Source organism: Leucopleurus acutus (genome assembly GCF_964270905.1).
Source record: "Leucopleurus acutus genome assembly, chromosome: 8".
In the NCBI taxonomy this organism is placed as follows: domain Eukaryota; kingdom Metazoa; phylum Chordata; class Mammalia; order Artiodactyla; family Delphinidae; genus Leucopleurus; species Leucopleurus acutus.
Window position 1 is genome coordinate 6,001,452 of NC_139151.1, and position 21,575 is coordinate 6,023,026.

At 36.4% G+C, this 21,575-nt stretch overlaps 1 protein-coding gene across 3 annotated transcripts in view; it reads left to right on the plus strand.

Annotated features, from left to right (window-relative positions):
- Positions 1–21,575, plus strand: part of ARHGAP32 (Rho GTPase activating protein 32) — a gene marked incomplete at its 5' end in the record, with an annotated part of 264,616 nt that overhangs the window by 179,447 nt on the left and 63,594 nt on the right. For all 3 annotated transcript variants that reach the window (XM_082844494.1, XM_082844492.1, XM_082844493.1), the window contains 5 exons: positions 3,277–3,414; positions 5,465–5,557; positions 6,429–6,551; positions 8,060–8,137; positions 18,674–18,755. In XM_082844494.1, coding sequence (XP_082700620.1) covers positions 3,277–3,414; positions 5,465–5,557; positions 6,429–6,551; positions 8,060–8,137; positions 18,674–18,755 — 514 coding nt within the window. The remainder of the gene's footprint in view (positions 1–3,276; positions 3,415–5,464; positions 5,558–6,428; positions 6,552–8,059; positions 8,138–18,673; positions 18,756–21,575) is intronic.

Below are 21,575 nucleotides of genomic sequence, written 5' to 3' on the forward strand. Positions count from 1 at the left end.
TCACACCAATTAGAATGGGCATCATCAGAAAATTTGCAAACAAATGCTGGAGAGGGTGTGGAGGAAAGGGAACCCTCTTGCACTGTTGGTGGGAATGTAAATTGATACAGCCACTATGGAGAACAGTATGGAGGTTCCTTAAAAAACTAAAAATAGAATTACCATATGACCCAGCAATCCCACTACTGGGCATATACCCAGAGAAAGCCATAATTCAAGAAGACACATACACCCCAATGTTCATTGCAGCACTATTTACAATAGTCAGGTCATGGAAGCAACCTAAATGCCCATCGACAGGTGAATGGATAAAGAAGATGTGGTACATATATACAATGGAATATTACTCAGCCATAAAAAGGAACGAAGTTGGGTCATTTGTAGAGACGTGGATGGACCTAGAGACTGTCATACAGAGTGAAGTAAGTCAAAGAGAAAAACAAATATTGTATATTAACATATGTGGAATCTAGAAAAATGGTACAGTTGAACCTGTTTGCAAGGCAGAAATAGAGACACAGACTTAGAGAATAAACGTATGGACACCAAGGGGAGAAGCGGGGGGTGGGGTGGGATGAATTGGAAGATTAGGATTGACATGTATACACTAATATGTATAAAACAGATAACTAATAAGAACCTACTGTATAGCACAGGAACTCCACTTAGCTGTACAGTAGAAACTAACACAACATTGTAAAACAATTATACCCCATTAAAAAAATTAATATTAAAATTTTTTTAAAAAAGGTATTCCCTCACTATGGTCAGAATGGCCATCATCAAAAAGTCTACAAATAATAAATGCTGGAGAGGGTGTGGAGAAAAGGGAACCCTCTTGCACTGTTGGTGGGAATGTAAATTGATACAGCCACTATGGAGAACAGTATGGAGGTTCCTTAAGAAACTAACAATAGAGCTACTATATGACCCAGCAATCCCACTCCTGAGCATATACCCGGAGAAAACGTTAATTCGAAAAGATACATGCACCCCAGTGTTCATAGCAGCACTATTTACAATAGCCAAGACATGGAAGCAACCTAAGTGTCCATCAACAGATGAATGGATAAAGAAGATGTTGTATATTTATACAATGGAATATTGCTTAGCCATAAGAAATAATGAAATATTGTCATTTGCAGTAACATGGATGGACCTAGAGAATAAACTAGGTGAAGTAAGTTAGATGGAGAAAGTATGATATCACTTATATGTGGAATCTAAAAAACAATACAGATGAATTTATATACAAAGCAGAAACAGACTCACAGACATGAAAAACAAATTTATAGTTACCAAAGGGGAAAGGGAGGGGGAGAGGGATAAATTAGAAGTATGAGATTAACAGATAGAAACTACTATACATAATATAGATAAGCAACAAGCATTTACTGTATAGCACAGGGGACTATATTCAATATCTGGTAATAACCTATAATGGAAAATAATTTGAAAAATAATATAACTGAATCATTTTGCTGTACACCTGAAACTAACATAATACTGTAAGTCAACTATATTTCAATTTAAAAAATCCAGAGCTTTGAAATAAAAAGTCGACATCTGTTTAATCTCTGTGATGGAGATATACATACGTTAAATTAATTTTTGTAATTTTCTGATATTTGAAGTGTTGCATAATTTTTGAAATGTGTATGTGTGAAAGAAAAATATTTGCAACTATGCGATAAGTTGTTTTTCTTTTTTTCTGCTTTGTTGTTCATTTTTATTTTTGCCATTCCAAAGGAACAAGTATTTAACCACCTGTTGTCACTCAGGAATGCTTTGGGTAGAAGGCAGTGGTAGAACTGAAAAAACAAAGGAGCTTACTTGAGCTAAGAGTAAAAGAACAACTTTCCATAGTAGAAGAACAGCACTTAAAAATCATGTAGGCAAGAAAGGGAACATTTCACACATGGAAGAAATGCAAGTGATTGAGCATAACTGGAAGCAAAGAAACGGCATGGAGGAGTAGTGAGTGGGATCACACTATAAATTTAGAGAGGCCCAGATGATGCAAGCCCTGATATGTGCAAGTATGTTTGGACTTAATCTTGTGGATCAGTGGTTCCCAACTCAGGCTGATCATCAGATTAACTGGATCTCATTCCAGATTTATTGAACTAGCATTTCTTAGAATAGGAACCAGGAGACTGTTCTTTAAAAATATCTGACACATCTGTTCTCTTATTTCATTCTAACAGCCCTCTGAAAGGGGGAGGTGGTATTGCTTTCCATCTGTGTAATGGAGAATTGTAGTTCAAAGTAGGACTAGACAAGTTTATCCTGTTAGTTATGGACATACCTGTGTTTAGAATTCAGCACCTCTCCCATGAAATGGTACCTTCTGCTTCTGCCCCATCTGGTGGAGGCAAATGGAAAAGAGCTACAGTAGAGATGTTTTCTTCAATTCTCAGATGGCTCCTTTGTCTCCCAGTCCCTCCAGATTGCTATGAGATGAAAGCTTCCGTATAAAAGTGGACTGAATTGTCAAACCACATGGTGTGTAGTGGGGACCAGCTCATCATTACTGCCCACAGGAGCTTTTGAAGGCCTTTTGTCAGTGTGACCTGACAAGCTTTGTATTTTGTGTTGGGGGAGGGGAGTGGCAGAGAAGATCAAAAGCAGGGAGGTCAGAAATGATGTCAGTCCTTAATAAAGCTCGGGCTACAAAGTGATAGATTCAAGAGAAACTTAGAAGACAGTGTGTAATAAATATGCTCTGCGAGCAGATTTTCATTTCTAATGAGCTTGAGAGTTTAGGTAAGGAAAGGAAGAAAGACTGAGAAGTGGGGAGATATAGTGGGTTCTAGATAATATATGCACACCAAATGCTTCTAGATGAAATTTAAGAAAATTAATTTTCAGTGTATTTCCAGTTTCAGTCACAGAAATGTTCATGGTAACTGATCAGGGACCTGGTTTTATTTTTCTTTAATTTCTGGTAATCTTCTCCCATACAAAATCATTTTATGGTTCTTTCCGTGGGTTTAAGGTCACATGCTATCTTCCCATATACCAGTTATTATTCCCAAGGAGAGCCAGTGGGCTTGATTAGTGGTAGGAAGAGGTTTAGTGGACAGTTCTAGTTTATTTTCCATTACTGACATTTTAATGTAATATAACTCACTATAGGGTTCTGGAGTTTATTTATTGTCAAGTTAATTAGTAAATATAAAATCTCATGAATAACATCGTTATGGAACAAATCCTGGTTCCTGACCATTCCAAATAGAGACAAATTATAGGAGTCTTTCTTTTTCTTACTCATAGGGCAAAAGTTGGATCATTAAAAGAAGTTATGAAGATTTTCGGGTACTTGATAAACATCTTCATCTGTGTATTTATGACCGACGATTCTCCCAGCTCTCAGAGCTTCCCCGTTCTGATGCCCTGAAGGACAGTCTAGAGGTAAGCATTCAGTACTTTGCAGAAGTAATCGCTATAAATTAGAAGAATTTTTTTTTGCCAGTATACTAAATAAAAGCTTATATTGAGCACTCAGGAAGATTCGTGGGATTACTTAATTATTTCTTAACTGAAAAATTAGTAATGCTGTTAGGATATTTTGAATTGAAATAGGTTCAGTGTATAATTTTATAAGAAGAATCTCATATCTTAATATATAAATGGGCAATATATATGAGCAGATCATTTTTCAGAGAGAATGCAAAATATAAAAGCAAAAATATGGAAAAGTGTTGACCTCACTAATAATCAAAGAAATGTGTATTCAAATGATGCTGTTTACTCAGTTTATGATGGCAGGCTGTGTCCATGCACTTATTTCCACTCCTGCCAAAAATTTCTAGTAAAAATATGAGATTTTTTTTTAATTTAAGAGGAAAGAGATTCTTTTATAACATCAGAAAATAAAAAGAACCATCAGGGAATCAAAAATTGTGAGGAATCTTTGAAAGTAGATGGGATAAGATTTATGGGGGCAAGAAAATACAGCATAAGAAACTTGTACAGGAGGACTGCAGAGGGACAGATAAACTAGAAATCTTCAGTGTGAAAACCGAATAAACAAAGTAACAGAAGAGCAAACAGAGGGCTTTCAGAAGCATGATTACCACCCTCAGAGAGAAAGTGAGGCAGTCACATTCATGGAATGAGAACAGAGTTTTAAAAAATAAAATAATCAGAGACCTTAGAAATGAACATGTGGTTTTTAAAATTAATTTTAATAATAACAAACAGCTGGACTACATGCAAAATGGACATAGATGAAGAGAGAATTAGTGAGCAGGAAGAGCAAGCTTTGTAAGAACACAGTCCCAAAAGGGACAAAAAGTTGTGAGAGAATTGTTGGGAATCACAGAGAATAGATCCAGAAGTTCCTACAAGTTCCTGTTCCTCTTGTAGGAGTTATAGGAGGAGAGAGTGGGTGGTAGTAACTAAAAATATAATAAATTCCCCTAAATTAAAAAAGGGCCCGTTTTCAGATTAAATGGGCCCATCAAGTGCTAAATATAATAAGTGAAAAGACACACATCTAGAAACATTGTGGTAAAATTTCAAAATGCCAAAACAGAGAGGAAACCCAAATGGCTTCCAGAGAGCAAAAACAAGGTTTTTCTCAAAGGAACAAGAAACGTATTGGCGTTAGACTCCTTGGCAGCCACAGTGGATGCTTGAAAACAGTGGAAGTCCTGAAGGGAAGCCATTTCCAATCTATAGTTAATTCCCAGGCGATTATGTAGTGAGGGCAAAGTGGAGACTTCAGTCATGCAAGAACTGACACCGCGACAGGGTCTCAGGAATGTCCTAAAACTGCAGATTCTTTCGTCCTATAGAAAGCCTGGACGTCTCTCTGCCTCCTTTTCCCTGTCTGCCTTGTCTGTTGTGTATTTCTTTCTCAGACTGTCTCACAACATGACCACTCCCAACAGGGGCCAGGTTCTCATTTCTTTTTAAGATAGCAGCCAGACTGAGCTGAAATTTTGTGTCTCGGTTCCTAATTCCTGCAGCAGCTCCTGTTAGGTCAGCTAATGTTGGGTCCCATTCCTGGACCCATCAGTTGACTTCGTGGTGTAGGATCACGTATGAGCTGTCCTGCCATGGCTGGGTGTGTGAAGACTGCAGCAGGCCTTGAAGAAAGCATTTCAGAGTAGCAGGGGGAAGCCAGGTGGAAAAGCAAGTATGTCTCTGCTATCGTTTTACATTTTCAATACAAAAATAGAAAGAGAAGGCAACCAAATTAGAAGCTGTACAGTAGTATAAGCCCTGATGATGAGGGGCTAAAGTGAAAGTTCTGCACCAGACAGGAAGTTACGTAAGTGCCTGTAGTGTCAGTTATGGAACTGTTAAGCCTCTATAAAGAACCTCCGTAACTATGAAAATGCATAAAAATCTGCAGATTTTTTCCTCCCGGAAACAACCAACTTAACACCAGTTTCTTTGACAGAGAGTGGAGTATCTTTATTCTGTTACCACTGAATCTTCTCTTTTTCTTTAGTCAGTCACTCAGATGCTTATGGCTTACCTGTCCCGCCTTTCAGCTATTGCTGGCAACAAGATCAATTGTGGACCTGCCCTTACTTGGATGGAGGTATTAATCCAGTTCATCTTTTATTAAAGTTAATTTTAAAATTATCTACTTAAGAAATTTAATATTAATTTTCATAGCTGTTGAGTTTCAGGAATTGAATAAATGGTGCTTATTCTCTTCTGCAAGATAGATATGTGATACATTAAATATTTTTCATCTCAAATCTTTCTTTGATAATCCAGGAAGCTAATTTTAATATTATTTTATGAATCACAATGACACCTGTTATTTTTGTATTTAATATATTAATGTATATACATTTAGCAAGGTGTATGTGTATATATATGTATATATATATTTAATTGGCTTAGTAACTGAAAATAGTTTTTAGTCATTGATGAACAAGAGACAATTAACCTTTTAAAGAGTCTGATTTAAGAATGTCTTGAGTGATAGAGTATCCTCCTGTCAATAGGTTAGGTTTTTCTCCTTAATTTGCATATGTAGAGTTACATTATTCTCTCCTCTCAGTGGAAATTGGGAAGGCAATGAAAAGTAGAAAGAATATAGACCTTAGAGCCAGGCCAACTTGCCCTGAGATCTTGGTTCTTCATTATTGGCTGTGTGATCTGGGACAAATTATTTAATCTCTCATAATTTATAGAGCCTCCTTTAGCTTTAGCATCTTCATCTTTAAGTGTTGATAATGATGATAAGTATCTTTTAGAGTTATGAAAATTGAAGTATGTATGTTACATGTACAATACAATGACTGGCATATAGTAAGTACTCGATAAGTGGTGGGTTTGTTTTTTTTTTAATATTCTTTGGGTTATGGTTTTTCTAAGTCAAGTTGAATTATATAGATACACAAAGAAACTTCCAAGTCCCATGTCCTTAACCATCTCATAGTACATTTTCTTTGTTACAGATTGATAATAAGGGAAATCACCTTCTAGTTCATGAAGAATCATCCATTAACACTCCTGCTGTTGGTGCTGCCCATGTTATCAAGAGGTACACTGCTCGGGCCCCGGATGAATTGACCTTAGAGGTAAGTGACTAAAGATGCTATGTGTTAGCTCAGTCCCTGCTATCTTTCTAGCCTCAGTTTTAACTGTTGCAATCATTTCCTTAATGAAAAGCACCAGGTTTTTCTGTGCATCATTGTCTTTCAGCCTGGCATGCCATCTATTTTTATTTTAATGACTGTACTCATTCTTGAAAATTCAGCTTTAAGCTGTGTCCCATTTCTTCTAGGAAGTCTCCTTGATCTCCTTCCCTCTACTCCATGGAAATACATACCCCCCAGAACCTGCACTGAACGTCATTCTGAGCTGTTCTCCTGTTTGTCTCTTTGAGCTTCTTGAAAGCCAGATCCTCTTCTGTCTTTGTGTGTTTAGCACCTAAAAACAATACCTAGTGATACTTTCTTCTCATTGTTCATAGATTGAGGTAAAGACCAGATGAAAAGTGAAATGAACATTTCTTGCTATCAGAGGCAAAAGGAGAGGAATTAAGTTTCTTCCTTTAATATTGGCTGATGAGAGACCAAAGAAAATGCTGGCAGTTACTCAGTTTAAGAGGAAAAAAAGTGTAAATTTTTACTGTATAGAATTCAAACTGTTCTCAAACTAAATTTTTAGCTCTATACACAAAGGAATCCTTGGTCTTGAAAGATACCATGTCTGTTAGCAAGTATGGTTTTGTGAAGAGGACTTTCATGACTGGAAAAATTAGTTGTGAATATACAAAAAAAATTCTTAAAGCAATATTGTGTACATTAGCAACATTGGTCTGAAGTGCTTAACTGGTTTATCACAGAGATCATCAGTTATTTTGATTGAAGAATACAACTTCCTTTAAATATATTATTAAAAACTATTATTGCTATTTTCATACTTACAATTTTGTAAAAGTTTGTACAAACTCATTAGTTTGTCTTTTAAAGGGAAGAAAGTCAGCTATTTAGTGGGAATGTTATATTGAACCATCTATTAAAAGAAATGTAGTTGTCATTCAGTTTTACATGTACTAAGAATAACGCAGTAATTGTAGACATCTTAGAGCTTTCCTATATGATGAAATAAGATATGTCAAATGTTTAGCACAGTGCCTGGCACATGGTAAGTGCTCCCTAAATGTATTAATAGAAGCTGCTGTTGTGCTAAATATGAGTATTTAAAATAGCCTTTTAGGTTCACTAAAGCGAATCTGATCACCTTTAGTAACAGCAGTTAACAGAGTATTTTAACAGAAGTGATGATGGTATGATGCCTGATGTTCAGACATCTTATGCTATCAATCAGGCTTTCTGAAGTTACTACAGGTGTTAGTTGGACCACAGTCTTTGTGCTGCTTAACTTTCTGTAAACCTCTCCTTAACAAATGGTTAAGATTATTAAATTCCTTACAGAAAGAAGTGTTAATGTTTTACAGAAATAATGAGCCAGATAATAAGATAGTACTTTACCCTTTTGTTACAGTTAAGATTTAAATTCTAGACAGACAATTGCTTTAAAAATTGATTTAAAACGTTTCACTTAAAATTTTTTCTCCTAGGTGGGAGACATTGTTTCTGTTATTGACATGCCCCCAAAAGTGTTAAGCACGTGGTGGAGAGGCAAGCATGGATTTCAGGTAGGCAACAAAGAATTTGGTGTGGAAAATTCAAAGATCGTTTTTTCTTTCAGTAATATTTCTGTTTATAATATGTGCTGGCAGTGGACTTTGTCATCAGAAATTTTGTCTGCAGTGATAAAAAAAATGTAGATGATATTAGACTTGGGTTTCCTTTTCTAGTTACTATTGTGGTTGTTTTGATCTTCTTCTTCTTTCCTGTATGGTGGTATAGCCAAAGTGTGAGCAGAATCACATGCCTGGTGACCACTTTTAGATTATCGGGACTGTGACTCTGCCTTGCTTTTCACAGTGGCTTAATATCATGAATCATGTATGTTTTCTCTCTAGAATTGTCGTTTGATCAATGTTTTTTTAATGCACTGTAACTGTTAATGTAAACAATGTATGAATTGCAGAATAACAGCAGAATCTAAAGCTCTTTCTTTTTCCTTATATGCCTAACTAATTTGAGACCTGATAAAGGCATATTTTAGATTGACTAGCACTAATTTCCATAGGATGATAAAGTTTCCTTTTATCTTTTAAAACTATCACTAGAAGAGCATCTAAAAATGCCTTTAAAAAAGACATTCATTTAAAAAAGGAACTGAATACTTTAAGGGAAGAACCCACACAATTCAGTCCTCCTCTCTCCCGTCTCCAAGTACAGTCACACTCTGAGATACTGGGGTTAAAGGCTTCAGCATAAGAATTTGGGGAGATATTATTTAGACAGTCCCGGATGGCTAGGTGGGTGGGGCCACTCTTAGGGCTGGCTTGAAGGCCTTTCCTGGACTCTCTCTCACAGACTTGATAAAGAGCAGGGCCCTGCTTGAGCCAGGCTGGCTCCTAGGCCAAGGGCAGGCAGAGTGTAGGGGTGTTGGCCATGACTGCAGAGAGCTTGAGGGCCTTGGGAGGAAGGAGCCCTGGGAATGACTGCTTCATGGGTGCCCCTCCCCACCCTACTGTCCTCAGGCAGCATCTGAGAAGGGGCGCAGTGGTACTCACAGGCTGGTACAGGGCCTTCGTTTCATTCATGGCAGAAGGCCCTCTGGGCACTGACACCATGCCCCGAGGCAGGACGAGGAGGACAGGCAGTACTGGTCCCCTCCTCAGGGCCTCTCAGATGAGTGGGAGGTTCTGAGCCCAGCAGGACTCCCTAGGAGATCTAGGAGGGGTTTCTGGAGGTGGTGACTTTGAAATGCAGCGTCCTGTGCATGTCTTCAGAGGAGAGGATGTCCAGATGACCTGGGTAGACTGGCTAGACATGAAGCAGCCATGTGACCAGTTAGCCAGCTTGACCTGTCCTGGTCACACAGAGGGACTGTGTAAACTGTGCTTTGTCAGTGAGCCATGAAGGAGGAAGCACAGAGGCAGGAAACCTGTCTTCCTGATACAGTAGCAGGAGACGAGGGGCTGGGCTTGGCCTTGGGGTAGCTTGGACAGTGTGGTCTTCCGGGAACCAAGGCCATTTAGAGCTGACCACTCTCGGGAGAGAGGGTGAAGGGGAGCAAAGATGTGGGCTGTTGCGTCCCAGGATGGAGGCCAGCTCTGAGCTGTGGCGCTCTGACCGCTGAAGGGACGCGCTCTGGAAATGCGGCGTCGGCGTGCAGGCAGCTCTGCTCAACCTAATGTGTTTATAGCGTGTTACGTGGACTCCCCTTTCCTTTTTTGTCAGTCTCGTGTGTCGTTTTCTCCGGCCAGCTGTCGGGGCATGACAGAGTACACGTGGCGTGCGGAAGCCTTTCCCTCAGAGCCCTGTGAACTGATGCTGTGCAGTTGCTGGCTTGTGACTTTGTTTTATTTTTTTTTTACTATTTAAAAAATAATTAATAGGGCTTCCCTGGTGGCGCAGTGGTTGAGAGTCCGCCTGCTGATGCAGGGGACGTGGGTTCGTGTCCCGGTCCAGGAAGATCCCACATGCCGCGGAGCAGCTGGGCCTGTGAGCCATGGCTGCTGAGCCTGCGCGCCTGGAGCCTGTGCTCCGCAACGGGAGAGGCCACAGCAGTGAGAGGCCCGCGTACCGCAAAAAAAAAAAAAAAAAATTTAATAGGTTTTATCATTTAGTACAAGTTTACAGAATAGTTGACCAGATAATACACAGAATTTCATATACTCCTTGCCACACACATGTATACAGTTTCTCCTATTAACATCTTGCTTTACAATTCATTGAATAGAATTGGCAAAATGCTGAACTTTATTACCCACAAGCTGATTAGCAGTTTACGTACAGCACAGTGTAAGCACTCTTTCTAGAAAAGTAGTCTGAGGAACACTGGGGCCAGAATCACAAGGATAAGAATACAGTGTGTCAGTATCACATCCTCCTCCATAATGATGGAAACAGTTTTGGGGTTTGCTCTTTGTTACCTTTAACGAACCAATATTCGTACATCACTATTAACTATAATCCATATTTTCATTAAGGTTCACCCTTTGTGATGTATATAGTTCTGTGGGTTTTAACACATGCATAATGACATGTATCCACCATTACAGCTTCATACAGAGTATTTTCACTGTCCTAAAAATCTGTGCTCACCTATCCATCCTTCTCTCCTCCTAACCTCTGACAAGCACTGATTGTTTATTGTCTCCATAGTTTTGCCTTTTCCAAGACATCGTATAATTGGAATCATGTGGTATGTAGCCTTTTCAAACTGGCTCCTTTCACTTAGCAATATGCATTTTAGGTTCCTCCATGTCTTTCATGGTTTGATAGTTCCTTTTTTTCACTGTCTAATATTCATTATTATGGATATGCCATAATTTATTTTTCCATTCACTTATTACAGTGCATCTTGGTTGCTTCTAGTTCAGAGCATTTATGAATAATGTTGCTATAAACATCCATGTGCAGGTTTTTGTGCAGATGTGTTTTCACCTCCTTTGGGTAAATACCACCGAGTGCACTTGCTGCATTGTATGGTAAGATCATGTTTAGCTTTGTAAGAAACTACCAATCTGTGTTTTAAAGTAGTTGTTACCATTTTGCCTTCCCACCAGCAACAGCGGTGATGCTGCTCTGCATTCTCATCAGCATTAGATAGTTCTCAGCTGTTGTTGTTTTAACCATTCTAATAGGTGTGTGATGGTATTTATTGCATTGTTCTCTTAATTTGCAAATAAAAGTAGTCCAAGGAGTAGCATTTACCAATATAGTTAAGGGCGCTATTCTGCCATCTTCATTTTTCTGTTACCAGTAACTCCTTCTGCCCTCCCTTCGCCACTGATTCTCAAACTTTACTTGATATGCTTATGACACGTTACATGGGGAACATGTTAAAACATAAAATCCTATGACCGAAGCCCTGAAATGCTGTTTCACTGGTTGTGGGGCAGGATTAAGACTGCATTTTTATCCATGTGATTCCAGCCCAGGTGTTCCTCAGACCACTCTTCTGGAAGCAGTGCTTACTCTGAGCTGTAGGTAGACTCTGCCAATCAGCTGGTGGTTGATAAAGATCAGCATTCTGCCCATCTGTGTATTGTTTTAACCTAGACCATAATTTTGCTGTGGGAGCAGAAGGATTAGTTCATCCATATGTTTAAATTATACTGTGACTATGTTTCTTTTCTTAAACTTCTGGGAGTAGGAAGTGTGAAATTATATTAACTATAGTATTTGAAATTCCAAAATCTGTTTTTTACTTGTCTTCTAAAGAGTATATTGAATCTTTTACCTCTGTTTTCTGAGGTGTTTCATCATATAATCTATACTTCAGCAAAAAAAAAAAAAAAAAAAAAAAGCTCTTTGCTTTTTCTTTCTTGTTAAAAATAAATGTCATTAGCTTTTGTACTTATCTGGGGACTGTGGTTGGAAATGTGAGGTGAGGTGTCTGGAAAGTCTTTTTTTCTTATGTAAAAGCCATAACACAAATGTAAAATGTTAAAATCTTTGAGCATTATTTGTTAGTGCCATGTTTGGCAAAATTTTATCTGGGAGCCACTGGCATCAGAATGACCCCAAAACATGTTAAAACCAGATATTACTAATCAGAATCTCTGGGGATGGGGACAGGAATCTGAATTTTATCAAGTTCCTCAGGTGATGAATAAGCACAAAATGTGAGAACCACTGACCCAGCCTCCCATTGTTTATCCTGTGCACAGATAAAGGAAGAAATTAAACACAGTTTAGTGAGTGTTCTCCTTTCCCCCCAGAAAATCTTCTAAAACATATTTGGGATACAGTCAATCTAAGAGATAAAATACCATTTAGAGAGTGACAGAACTCTGTACAGCTCATGTTCTCTTGGTTCTCCTCAAGATGGTCAAGGATCAGCTATTTTATTTTTCAAAGTTACCCCAGAAGGTTGTGTGAGGGTTTCTGTGTACAATGACAGAGAAGCAAATCTTGGACAGTAAACATTTCCTTACCTCAGGAGTTTAATGTGGTTCCAAGTAGCTTATTTTCAGAAACGTATTCTTTATCCCAAAGGGAAGGGATGTGGAAACCTTGTCCCTTGTAGTAAGTAGTTTAATAGAGGAAGACAATTTACCCACTTATTTCTATGAAGACCATCATTTTATGTACGGAATTCAAAGCTACACCTTTTCATTACTCAAAATTAAGTAGAGCAAAATATTTCCTCTCCAGTTAAGTAATGGGAAATCACATACTGTAATTTTTCATCTGTAATGTTATAGAATTTCAAGGGAAGAGGGAGTATGTGGTACTCCAATATAAGGAATTGTAACACTTTCTTGCTGCTTTTACGTGTGCTTTCTAAGTGCTTTCCATTAAACTTTAATTCTCACAGTCTATGAAGAAGGTACTATTATTACCTCTCTTTTACTGACAAGGAAACTAAAGCAAAAGGGGACTAAACTGCAAGCCCATTGTTATTTCGCTGTTTAGTGTCAGAGCTTAGGTAGAAATTTAGGCATTCTGGGCAAAGAACAGATCATAGTAGTAATTTAATGAACCAGTAGTGGCTTCTGCTTGTCTACATGTGTGAATCATAGATTTCTATATTAGAAAAGATGGTAGTGGATCATCTGGTCCTAAACTGTCATTTTAAAATTATAGAAATCCTGAGACAAAGGAATTTAGATAGATTGTTCTGATTTACAAAGACAGTAAGTCAGTGATATAGCCAGAACACAAGCTTGGTGAGTTCCAATTTTGTATTTTCCCCCCCTTGGATCACAAAAATATGTAAATTTTCTTAAATTATTTTCTGTGTTACTTACTGCAGTTTTTTATTTTTCTTATTGGTGCCATTAGCAGCTGCCACTGATGTTTAGAGAGAAATTAGTTTCTAGATAGCTCCTTTTGTTAATTTGTAACATCAGAATATGTCCTAGCAAATGATGCTTAAACATTCAGTTTCATGGAAATTATTGACAAAATGGCTTAGAGTAGTAGTTCTTAACCTCATCAAACCCTATACCCCCTTGTTATGATAAATAATTTCTAAAATCTTTCCTTATGATCCTGAAATGAAATTTACAAATGATATACCAACCTACAAACACAATTTCAAAAAAGTCAGTATAATTTGTCACATATAATATAAAGGAGAAATAAAAGGAAAGTAATTGTGTATTTAAAATACACAGTGTATATTTAAAATATATATACTTGGGACAACTGCATGGACGTCTTGTTATTTCATATCTAGTCCGCAGACCAGTAGCATTTAACATCAGTCAGAAAATATAATAAAACTCATTTGTAATAGCATCAAAACTATGAACTACTTAGGGATATATCGGAAAAAAGATACAAAAGATCTGTGTACTGGAAGCTACAAAGCATTTCTGAGAGAAATTAAAGAATATTTAAAAAAAGAGATATATACCCTGTGTATGGGTTGGAAGTCTTTGTATTGTTAAGATGCCATCTCTTCTCAAATTGATCCCAATCAAAATCTCAGTAGATTTTTTGTAGAAATTGATAAGCAGGTTAAACAATTTGTATGGAAATGCAAAGGACCTAGAAAAGAACAGCCAAAACAAATTTGAAAAAGAAGAACAAAGTTGGAGAACTAACACTAATTGATTTGAAGACTTAACTGTAAAACTGCAGTACCAAGAGAGTGTGGCATTAGGGGAAAGATAGACACGTAAGTCAACAGGACAGAATAGATTCCAGAAGTAGACCCACACACACATGGACTGCTTATTTTCGACAGAGGTTCGATGTCAGTTCAGTGAAGAAAACATGGCCTGTTTTACAAATGATGCTGGAACAGTTGGATATCCTTATGCCTCCAGAAATCCTTTGATTTATTTCTTGCGCCATATGCAAAAGTTAACTCAAAATGGATCACGTACCCAAAATGTAAAGCATAAACTATAAAGCTTCTAGAAGAAAGCATAGGAGAAACTTTTGTGACTTTGGCTTAGGCAAAGTTTCTTAGATGTAATATCAAAAGAGCAATTCATAAAATAATAAATTGAATTTCATCAAAATTTAACACTTCTGCTCTTTGAAAGACATTACTTATAACACAATAAAAAGACACACCACAGACTGGGAAAAAATATTTGTGATGATTATATCTGATGAAGGACTTGTATCCACAACATATAAAGAACTCTCAAAATTCAACAAGAAAACAGAACTCAATTTAAAAAGTAGCAAAAGTGGGAATAGACACTTAACCAAAAAGATATATGACAAACAAACACATAAAGAGATGCTCAACACCAGTAGTCATTAGAGAAATGCAAATTAAAATGACAGTGAAGTCTTGCTACATACTTATTAGAATGGCAAGGACGTGGAGGAATTAGAACGCTGACACAGTTGGGGGGAATGTAAGATTTGGAAAACAATTTGGAAAACAGTTTGTCAGTTTCTTAAACATACACTGATGACATGATCCAGCCATTCGACTCCCAGGTGTTTATCCAAGAGAAAAGAAGGCTTACGTTCATACAAAAACTCACACATGACTGTTCATAGCAGCCTTACATATAATGGCCTCAAGCTGGAAACAACCCAGGTATCTCATGAACAAGAGATTAATGCATAAACAAATGGTGGTATTTGTACAGTAGAATATTACTCAGGAATAGAAGGAAAGAATTATTGATAAATACAGCAACATGAATGATCCTCAAAATAATTATGCTGAATGAAAGAAAACAGACGACAAAGAATACATTCTGCATGACTCTATTCATATAAAATTGTAGGAATTGCAAAGTAATGTTTAGTGATAGAAACTAGGTTAATGGTTGCCTGGTGGGCAGGGGTAGGGGCTGGTAGGGAGAGGGAGAGATTACAAAGAGATACACGGAAACTTTGGGGGTTGATACATATATTCATAAATTTAAGTGTGGTTACAGTTTCATGGGTGCCAGAACTTATAAAAATGTACACTTTAAATATACACAGTTTGTCAGCTGTACCTCAATAAAAGTGGGAAAGAACTGCAGAAGCATCTGATTTAACTTTTCATGTATCTAATCCTATTGATAATTCCTGTGTTTTCTACCTCTGTGTCTCTTACATTCATATACTTTTCTTTCTTCCTCATGCCAAATTGACCTGGGGAAAAACTACTAAATTGAAGGTTCTCTTTCTCTCCTTTAAGCCCATCCCTAACCTGTTCCTGCCTTATCTTTTTCTTCTATTACTATATTTTTATTACCTACTCCTCTACCCTCATGGGCCCTAGATGCTCGTCTTTTCTTTTCCTCCCATCTTCCTAGAGTAGAAACTCATTTTGAGTCCTGCAAAATATACTGAATTTCCCTCACCTTTCTCAGCCATTTACATTAGAGCTTTAGAAAATGCCACTGCAGCAGAAAGAATAATATGATGAATATAATTATAATAATATAATTTAATGTGAATAAAACAGGATGATGTAGTTCATAGATCATATTGTTAGAGTTCCAGTCACTTTTAACGTTGGACATTTTGAGTTTATTAAAATTATTTATATTTGGTGAAATACTAGCTTAAGTATGCATCAGAAAAGTATAAATGTTCATTATATTTTTAGGGTTAGTTATATTATGTGTATATTTTCAGTAGAACACAGTTTCATTTTTTATGATGGAAATTTTATAATAGGAAAACAGAATCTATTTGCTTTTCACAAGTCTACAGAATTAACTCCTTTAAATAAAACAGTTACCTTAACTGTAAACAGTTACAGTTAAGAGTGATTTTGGCTTCAAGAAACAAAAGTGAACAGAAAAGGTAACATTGCTGCAGTTGAGTCAGCAGCTTAATGATGCTAGACAGAATTCTCTAAGATTCTCTTGGCCTTTCTTTAAGGTCAAATGATGGCTACTGCAGATCCAATCCCAATACCTACGTACACAGCATAAAGAAGAGACAGAACAGTAGCAGTAAAGCTTTTTACAGGTGCCGTGGCTACACCTGAATGCAAGGAATCTGGGAAACTGAATATTTAGTTTAGCTAATATTTAGTAATATTGCACTTTATAATAAAGGGAGACAGGTGAGCAGGGATTGGAATTAGGCGTCAGATGAACCTGTCATGGACCTACCTCTACATAGTACACAGTAGCATTTCCCCCATATACCTAGACCTGATGCATTGAGACATTCAAAAGGTGAAAGTGTAAGTAGTATGTATGATACAGTTCCCCAAAGAAGATCATTAAGCTTTGTTCAGTCTTTGTGAAGAAGTGATGGAAAATTAGTTTTGTTTGCTGACAGATGCTTGAGTTTAGAAACTAGGCTAGGTGCTTTCACACACATTATTGAGGTAGCTAATGTTGTCCCATTTTTACAAATTAAGAAACAGACAGATGTTAAGCAATTTGCTGCAGATCACAGAGCCTAGTAAATGGGTGGTCTTTTCTCTATAGCAGATTGCAGAAAATGTTTACAAATTGAAATGAATTAGAATTTTATGGAAAGAATGATATTTGACAGTGACGAAACTGAAGTATACACAAGCAAAAGGTGGTAGGTATTGTGTGTCATATCCATACAGTGGAGGGGCCGGAGCCCTCTAGATCTTCCAGTGGCCAGCATGTTGAGATAATAAAGAATAAACAGCATTTCTCAAGTGCTTACTATATGCACTTTGCTTATACTGATCCATTTAATTCTCATAACAACTCTTATGAATTAGGTACAGTATTATTATGTTTAGAGGAAGAAACCGAAACACAGAGGCTAAGTTATAAACCCGACCAGTAAGTGGCAGACCTGGAGTAGAACCCAGGCCCTCTTAATCCTGGGGCTACACTTAACCATAAGTGATTATCTTATAACTGATTTGCGTAAGAGAGAATGAGAATAATTTTTCAAGTTGATTCTTGTCTGGTTCTAACCAATCTTGGAAGAATTTCTACTTGTTATTAGTTAAATAGGAAGTTGAGTAAAGTATGATATAGAATTTCACCAATAAAAGCAAATACTTAGAGCATCATTTTGGAAGGCAAAGCATATAGGAACTCTAAGACCCAAGTTTCAAATCTTTCAAACAAAACTGAAAATTTGTTAATAAGCCCTTTCAGCTCTTGATAACTAGTTACATCTTCATAATTTTAAGAACTAACATAGAATATCGATCAAGAAATTGAAGTAAGAATGCAGCAAGTGAGCATATGAAAATAATCCCACACAGATGGAAATTACACAGCTCAGAACTTCACGATGAATCATACTTTTGGAAGACCATTCCTTTCTCCCCCAGAGTCTTGACAACAGAGGGATGTACAAAGTGATGTAGTTTTCTTGTTTCAGCTTTAACATCTGCTGCTTGGCAGCCCAATTATATTCCCATCTAAGAAAACATCTACAAATATTGGTAAAAATTCCCTTTTTACTTTTGTTTCCTGGCTCTTTGTTTCTCTATTCATTCTGTTGGCGATGTAGTATCTCTGGGTGATCTGGAGCTCAGTATTTTACTAATACAGCTCCTTGGGAATCTACCTAACACCATGAGCAATCCTGCTACCATGTCAAACTGGCGTGAAGCCAGAGTCTGTTACCACTGCCGAGATTGGTTGTTTTCTTCTCTTGCTTTCCCACTTATCCACGCACTACTGGGCTCTTTAACAACAGTGGATACCAGGATTTTAAGTGAGCAGTTGTTTCACCAATTTATTTTAGTCTTGTCATTTCATGGAACCTGTGAGAGAAACAAGAGAAAATTTGCAAAAAAATTTGAATGAGGTTTAGTGTTGATTTTTTTAAAATCATATAGAGAAATCAGTAAATATGAAAGTTGACAGAGGTGTTAACACAACTAGATTGAAATTTCAGCAAAGTAAATTATTAACAGGTATAAATTATACCTCTTGCACGCATAGCTTGGTATCAGACTAAATATTTTAATTGGTGTAAAAGAAGCTTGGGAAATTAAAAGGTAAAACTAGGAAAGCAGACTTAGATATTTAGACAAATAAAACATGTAACTCGATATACTCATAGCAACAGATTGTTTTATTGTTTGTATAATTGGCATCATCAGTGATACAGAGTCTTGGAATAACAGAATCATTGGGAGGGGCTGTGGAGCACATTACTGGAATTGAATTGGCAGTGTTCATGCACTGGTCTGTTCTCTGGTTTAAAATCCTCTCTTTGCTGCTTTTCTTCTTTAGGTGGGACTCTTCCCTGGACACTGTGTTGAGTTAATTAATCAGAAAGTTCCCCAGTCAGTGACCAACTCAGTGCCAAAACCCGGTGAGTACACTTTTTCATGAATGTGATTATTTATCAACTGCTTAAAGATTCAGATTTTCTCTTCCAGTCAAGCACATAGCTTGTCTAACTATTCTTTGCATTTATTGTCATAATATGCACTCTTAATTTTATGTGGTTTTGATTTTTAATATATTCTTTTCTCTCTATTGATCATTTCACAAAGGTTTACATGCATTCAAAATTTTAGACAATTTTAAGAACTGTTTGCTCCATTAAGCTTTGTCATTATTTGTTTTTACAATTATATAGTAGGAATGTAGCTTATTAATGAATAAAACGATAAAAGAAAATACCAGGTTTAAAGAATTGACGCGGAGATAGTATGATTAGCTGAAAATTAATAAATGAAGGGGATGTATATTTTATCAGTGCCTGTGAACATCAAAACTATTTTAAACAGCATTTGTTGTCATTTATATAGTATATTTACAGTGCTGTATAAGTATGTGGAGTATTTTACAGATATGTAGAGCAATGTGTTACAGGGGGTAAAAATTTAAAACTGGAAATTTTTGTTTTTATTGGGGTGATTTAATCTGGACAAATTTTACAGAATACCTCATCTGGAACCTTTTAATGTGATGTAAATTTTTGGAAAGAAAATAAAAACAAAGACTAAAAGATTTTAGAAGGAGGAGGGAGTAATCAAGTGTATTTCTCCTGATTGTATTACATTCCCTCTGCCCTTCTCTACCCTCACCGTGGGATTCTCAGTCTCTTTTCAAGGCATTTTTATCCTCTGTTAAATCCCCCTTCTTTGGGTAAACTTGTTAAACATAAAAGCACTTTCTCAGTGAGTACTTATTCATTAGTGGTTGTGATGGCTGTAGTTTTCTTTCCTTGTTTAAATATGGCATCAGTAACTTAAAAAAAAAATCCTATGCCCATTAGCAGACACTGCCCCATCCTCTCCCTTCCCCCCAGCTCTAAGCAACTACTAACCTACTTTCTGTCTCTAGATGTCTCTAATCCAGACATTTCACATAAATGGAATCATACAATATATAGTCTTTTTGTGACTGGCTTATTTCACTTAGCATAATGTTTTCAAGATTCATCCATGTATCAGTGCTTCATTCTTTCTTATGGCTAAATAATAGTCCATTGTATGGATATACAATATTTATTTTATCCATTCACTTTGGGTTTCCATTTTGGCTATTACGAATAATGTAATACTTAGTGTACAAGTTTCTGTATAGATGTATGTTTTCATCTCTTGAGTATATATCTAGGAGTAGAATTGCTGGGCCATATGGTAACTCTGTGTTCAACCTTTTGAGGAACTGCCAAACTGTTTTACAAAGTAGCTGCACTGTTTCACAATTCCACCAGCAGTGTATGAGAATTCCAATTGTTCCATATCCTTGTTACTTTTTTTTTTTTTTTTTGGTTATTGCTGTCTTAGTGGGTATGAAGTGATATATCTTTGTGATTTTGATTTGCATTTCCCTGATGGCTAATAATGTTGAACATCTTTTTATGTGCTTATTACCCATTTGTATATCTTTGGAGAAATGTTCAGATCCTTTGTATATTTTTTAATTGGGTTGTCTTTTTATTAATTGAGTTGTAAGTGTTCTTTATACATTCCAGATACAAGTCCTATATCAGATAATATGACTTGCAAATATTTTGTCACATTCTGGTTTGTCTTTCGTTTTCTTGATGATGTCTGTTGAAGTGGAAATGTTCTTAATTTTATGAAGTTCAATTTATTTTTTTCTTTTGTCACTTATGCTTTTGATGTCTCATCTAAGAAGATGTTGCTTAACCCAAAGTCAATATTTACTCCTATGTTTTCTTCTAAGTTTATAGTTTTAGATCTTATATTTTAGTCTGTGATCCATTTTGAGTTAATCTTTGTGTGTGGTGTGAGGTCCAACTCCATTGGATATCCAGTTGTCCGAGCACGATTTGTTGAAAAGATTATTCCTTCCCCGTTGAATTGACTTGACTCCCTTGTAGAGAATCAGTTGACCTTAGACATATGAGTTTATTTCTGGATTTTCAATTCTCTTCCCTTGATCTATATGTCTGTTCTTATGCCAGTACCACCCTGTCTTGATTACCATTGCTTAGTAGTAAATTTTTCAATTGGGAGGTCCTCCTACTTTATTCTTTTTCAGGATTGATTTGGTTTTTCTGGGTACCTTGCAGTTCTATATGAATTTTAGAATCATCTTGTCAGTTTCTACAGAGAAGAGAGCTGGGATTCTGATAGGGATTTATTGAATCTGTTTATCAATTTGGGAAGTATTACCTTCTTACCAGTATTCATTAAGTCTTCCAGTCCTTGAACGTGGGATATTTTTCCATTTTATTATTAGACCTTTCATTTCATTCAATATTTTGTAGTTTAAAATTTTTTAGAGTATAAGTTTTACATATCTGTTGTTAAATTTATTTTTATTCTTTCTGATGCTATTGTAAATGGAATTGTTTTCTTAATTTCATTTTCTTATTATTCACTGCAAGTGCACAGAAATACAATTAATTTTTGTGTATTAATCTTGTATCCTGAAACTTTGCTGAAATTTTATTAGTTCTAATAGGTTTTTTAGTAGATTTCTTGGGATAGGCTAAATATAAGATCATGTCATCTGTGAATAGAGATATGTTTACTTCTTCCTTTCCAGTTTGGATGTTTTTTATTTCTTTTTCCTGCCCAATTGCCCTGGATATGTTACATTGTTGAATAGAAGTTCTGAGTACAGGCATCCTTGTCTTCTGATTTTAGGAGAAAGCATCTAGTTGTTCACCGTTAAGTAACTTTTTAACTGTGGGGTTTTCATAGAT